Below are 5172 nucleotides of genomic sequence, written 5' to 3'. Positions count from 1 at the left end.
AACGTTAGGGTCCTTAAAACGTCGCAACGGAAAAACGGAGTCGCAACGGATGTTGACTAACGTTGATATATATATATATATATATATATATATATATATATATATATATATATATATATATATATATATATATATATAGTGGTAGGATAAAGATGGAAGTAACCAAGCGGGGGGAAGTAAAAACTTTTTTTTTTCGTTTTTTGAAAAAACTTTGTTCACGAACATTATAGATGGGATGAAAATATGAACATTTAGTACAGACACTTTGTGATAAATGTTTTTATTTTGACGGGAAAACGCTCGAAAAAGTAATATATAACAATTATCGTGTTTTTCGAGCATATGTTGAGGTTTTAGCTATTGGGGTTTAGATATTAGGGTTTAGATATTAGGGTTTATAGGGTTTAGATATTAGGGTTTAGAAATTTAGGGTTTAGGGTTTAGATTTAGGATTTAGATTGAGTTTTTAACACGAACGGTTTAGAGTTTAGAGTTTAAGGTTTAGTATTTATGGAATAAACCCAAAACACCGAACCCTAAACCCTAAACACTAAATCGGGCTAAATTTTACTTCACAAAACATGGAGAAAAAAAACGTTCATATTCTTCACGAACAATATTATCTTAATGTTATTTTTGTCGATCGTTTTCTCGCCTAAATAATAACATTCATCACGAAGTGTCTCTTCTAAATATTCATATTTTTGTGTGATCTTGATGCCGGAAAAAAAATTCCAAAAAAAAACGAAAAAAAAAATAAAATTTGTTTCCTCCCTATTAGTTACTTCCCCATTGATCCTGCCCCTATATATATATATATATATATATAAAGTTGACCGTTTTTGACCGTTTTTTCCCGCTTTTTCCGTCTTTAACCGTTTTTTCCCGTATTTGACCGTTTTTTACCTTTTTTAGCGTTGTTAACCGTTTTTTAAGCGTTGACCGTCTTTTTTGCCGTTTCAAGGCCCTAAGGCAAATCCGTTGCGGCGCCCGTTTCAGCCGTTTTTTACAACACTGCATAAAACTATAAGTGTTACAGTACAAAAGTAAATATGCAAGTTGAAACTCTCAATCAAAAATAACACAATGAATATAAATGTAGACATTACATTACATTACATGTGGACATATATATACAACACTAAAAGGGACTGATTTACGACTTTAAAAATTTATACAGATTTTTCATTGTATAAAGTCGCAAACTTTAGCAAACTACCATTACAGACTCTGATAACATAATTTGAAAATTCCCTTCCTTTGATAGTTTTTATACTTACAAATGATCACCGGAAGGATATATTGCGACTCTCTAAACCTAACAATTATTTTTGGTTAATAACTCGCTAAATTACTTAAATACAGACCAATAAGTAGATTAATAACCTTCTCTTCTTAAACTTATATACAATAAAGACCCAAGTGGGTTTGGATGCAAACTTCTTCAAGATGTGCAAAATTCCTCTTCAATAGTTGGTTTGATTTCATTTTTTTTTTTTTATGTACTTTTAATTGATGATGAAAGTGTGTTGTTGTATCAAGGGTTTGGTTTAAGCAAGAGTAGGGATGCTGCAATTGCGACGATTGTCCCTGTCAAGGCAATCAAACCCTTCGATTCTCACTGCTGGTTTGTTACCGAAGTTAGAGCGAAAACATCCTCCTTTTCGGGAGGAGGAAGATGGGGACGATGATGGATTTGGAATAGTTGATCGCGGTGAAATTGGTGTTGTAATCTTTTCGTCCCCAAATCGAGCATCTTGTATTAACGGGTTAGAAACTCTACTCGGCGGTGACCCACAAAAATAAGGGGGCGACGAGGATACTTGTGTACATGTTTGATCAGTTCCACCGTAACCACCACCCTGTAACACGGACGAATAATAAATTAGATGCAATGATTTACTCGAATATACATAAACATAGGAGTTAAATTGTTACTCTAAACACTACTTAATTGCTTGACATAGTTAGTTTCGTTTGTTGTGTTGTTACGTTTTGGATCTCATTTTTAAAGAAAGTTGTCTTTTTATAAATATTTCTCGTTTTCGAATTTTTTTTTTTTTTATTTTTTGCTTAAAATAGCAAGACGCTTGCATAATCAACAAAACATTGAAGCATATCATAAATATCAACATACTTTTTTCTACCAATCATACATAAGGTAAAAATATGTTTGTTATCCATCACATTCCATATATTATCAATAGAGTGAAAAACTACCTAATTTAATAATTCACTAATGATTTTTCTAACCACAACCCTTAAAGCTATGATTCTGATTTAAAAATACTAGTGATTCATTTCATACATAGAAAAAAAAATAAAGATAAAAATTATGTGGCTGTGAGTACTAATAATTTTACCCTTCTATTTCATAAATGGTAATTAAAAATTAAAGTACTATGTAAAAGATTTTTGCAATTAATTATCATATACACAAAAGAGGATGAAATAAAACAATACCTTTGCAAGGATGAGGTCCAAAAGTTCAGGGCCTGCTTTGGATTCATAAGATTCTTGTTGATAGCTGCAAATTAAAAACAGAAAATAACAATATCAATTCAAACATACACATGAAAAAACTTGATAATTAAACACAAAAAAATTGAGTAAAAATAAGCATACCACATCTGCCATCTTAAAGGCCTAACAGGCTCATTCATGGTGGTGTTAAGCAGGTTGATCCTCCTTGGTTTGGGGCAAACCACAGGTGAATAGTTACTGTTCTGTTGCAACCCACAGTGATTCATTTTCTTCTGATTGTAAAAAATTAGAACACCTGTTTATATATATATAAGTCAAGAGATTATTAGAATCTAGTCAAATATGTTTAAAAGCTTCAAGACAAATCATTGATAGATATGTCAATAAAACAACTTGAATAATTCTAAATCAATTTTGATTTTTATAAGATCTGAAATCGACAGGAGGTAGATCGAGATCTGGTCAAAGTAATTATAATTAATTGGATTAATTAAATAATATTTAATTTCACAGACGGCAATTTGGAAATAATATTATACTTTATAAATAAAAATTAAAAATTAGAATTTAATTTAGAAATCTAAAATTCTAAAATACAGAAGAACGGACAGAATTTAATACGACGCAGATCCGTTGTAATAATCGTTAAATTTATTTGTATTAGGTTTTCCAAAATCAAAATTCAACAAAAACTATGTAGATATTAATAATAGCGAAATTAACAAAAATTACGTAGAAATTTTTTTTAAAAAAAGGGGAAAATAGTCGACGCTTTTAGATCTGATCTACAACAGATGGTAGAAAAATCACCTTTCGTTTGGAATTAAATTTGTATTTTTACTGAAAATTTACTAGTACTATACATGATAAAAGTCAAGATTGTGTGAATTTAACGTAGATTAAGATGATTAGAGGACGAATTAAGCTGAAGCGAGCGCAGAAAAAAATAAATTGATAAATTGAAATAAAATGAAATAATTTCTCACCTTAAAGAGATTGAACGTGAAGGAAAAAATTAGAGAGAAAAAAATGGGAGTAAAAGAAGATAATTAGGTCAAGAAATTAGGCCAAGACGAAGAAGAAAGGAAATGAAGTAGCTAGTTGGTACATATATACAGGTTGATTGGATGTACAGTATATAAATATTAAATATAAATATAATATAATATAATAAATATATAAATAAAAAAATAGACATCAAATAAATATGTGCTCAGCATTAGTTAGTACTCCGTATTAAAATTTTTCTTATACTACGTAAAAAATATTACAGATTACAGATGGTATTGAGGTTAAGAAATTGAAATTGAACATTAATTTTTCAAATAGTTTCTCAAAAAAAGTTGGAAATGGTCGGAACATTTTGTTTTGGAACGACTTGTGACTAGATAACGATTTTATGCGCGAGAAATTTGATAGATTGTACATGTAGGAAACAAATAAGAACGCGCAGATTTCGGAACGTATATCGAGAGACGGACAAGAAATAAGTTGCAACTGGGAGTGGTGAAGAAATCCAACGGCCAGAACCTCAAATGAATTGGAGCAGCTTGTAAGTGCAATCACAGCTCACTATTTCGAGTGCAATCTACCGGATTCGTGATCATCGTTACTAAGTCGGAATGGCAAATTTACAATTACAACACAAGTTGGAACTGAATTGCTTAATATGCAGATTTTAGGTAATTCTTTCCTTAATATTGAAACTTTGTGTAATAAAATGCTGCCACAAAAATCGGTGTTTTAGTATGGAGAGCAAGATTGAATAGGCTACCGGTTAGAATGGAATTAAATAAAAAAGGTATTGATCTCGACACCGTAATATGCCTCATTTGTGACCTTAGCATTGAAAGTGTCGAGCATATATTCCTTGAATGTCCATTTGCAAAAGAAATTTGGTTATGTGTCTTTCGTTGGTGGAATGGAGAAAATCCACACCACATCGCTTTAAACGACATTTTCTTGGGTAAAGTTCCATCCATTAACCAAAATCAATCGAGGCTATGGAAATCAATTGAATGGGTGAGCGGCTATGTAATTTGAAAAAAATCGCAACATGAAAGTTTTTGAGAAGAAGAATTGGAGTATCCCGATGCCCGTAAACGAATTAAAAGCAAAAAGTTTCCTTTGAATAAAATCGAGATCTAAGAACAAACAGTTGGATTGTTCCCAATGGCTTTTAAAGCCTTGTGTTTTCGACGACAACGACTAATACATTACTATTTCGACCAATCTGATCTTGCATTTTTCTGTTTAGAGTCTTTTGTAGTTTTGTTAAGCAATTTAATGTTTTCATATAAGCATTATTCTCGAGGCCATTTTTCTCTCCATGTACTTTTGTTTTATTAATAAAAGTTTTACCTTACCACCAAAGTTTGGCTTGAGTGGTATGAGGTGAGATTCAACTTGGGGTATTGCCAACCCAAATTTAATTCTCACTCCAAACAGGGAGTTTTCAACATTTGATGGTACTACCAACATCAATGCGAATTAGGAAGGTCTTTGGGAGGTTTTTCCAATCTTCGATTGTACTGCCAACATCGTTGCGAATTGGGTTTCCTCCTAACGCGTGTGTGAGTGACAAATGAGAGTATTCGATGTCACTTTCGCCGTTAAAAAAATTACCTTAAATAAAACATAGTAGTTTTAGAATGTATATATTTTTTTGGCCGTTAAAAAAAAGAATGT

The 5172-nt window shown here is 31.4% G+C and overlaps 1 protein-coding gene across 1 annotated transcript; it reads right to left on the bottom strand.

Annotated features, from left to right (window-relative positions):
• Positions 1 to 1104: 1104 nt before the first annotated feature.
• Positions 1105 to 3602, bottom strand: LOC139843318 (uncharacterized). The gene is made up of 4 exons (XM_071833391.1): positions 3471 to 3602; positions 2626 to 2779; positions 2464 to 2527; positions 1105 to 1862 (listed from the first exon to the last, which is right to left on the bottom strand). The coding sequence occupies exons 2-4, from the start codon at positions 2748 to 2750 to the stop codon at positions 1551 to 1553; spliced, it is 501 nt and encodes a 166-aa protein (XP_071689492.1). The 5' UTR covers positions 2751 to 2779; positions 3471 to 3602; the 3' UTR covers positions 1105 to 1550.
• Positions 3603 to 5172: the final 1570 nt, after the last annotated feature.

Source organism: Rutidosis leptorrhynchoides, chromosome 4, assembly GCF_046630445.1.
Source record: "Rutidosis leptorrhynchoides isolate AG116_Rl617_1_P2 chromosome 4, CSIRO_AGI_Rlap_v1, whole genome shotgun sequence".
NCBI classification, from domain to species: Eukaryota; Viridiplantae; Streptophyta; class Magnoliopsida; order Asterales; family Asteraceae; genus Rutidosis; species Rutidosis leptorrhynchoides.
This window is presented reverse-complemented; position numbering and strand designations above follow the sequence as displayed.

Coding starts and splice junctions, on each gene's coding strand:
- LOC139843318 (XM_071833391.1), bottom strand. CDS start 2,750: ATGAATCACTGTGGGTTGCAACAGAACAGTAACTATTCACCTGTGGTT. Junction 2,528..2,625: donor CCTTTAAGATGGCAGATGTG/GTATGCTTATTT, acceptor TTTAATTTGCAG/CTATCAACAAGAATCTTATG. Junction 1,863..2,463: donor TGGACCTCATCCTTGCAAAG/GTATTGTTTTAT, acceptor TCCGTGTTACAG/GGTGGTGGTTACGGTGGAAC.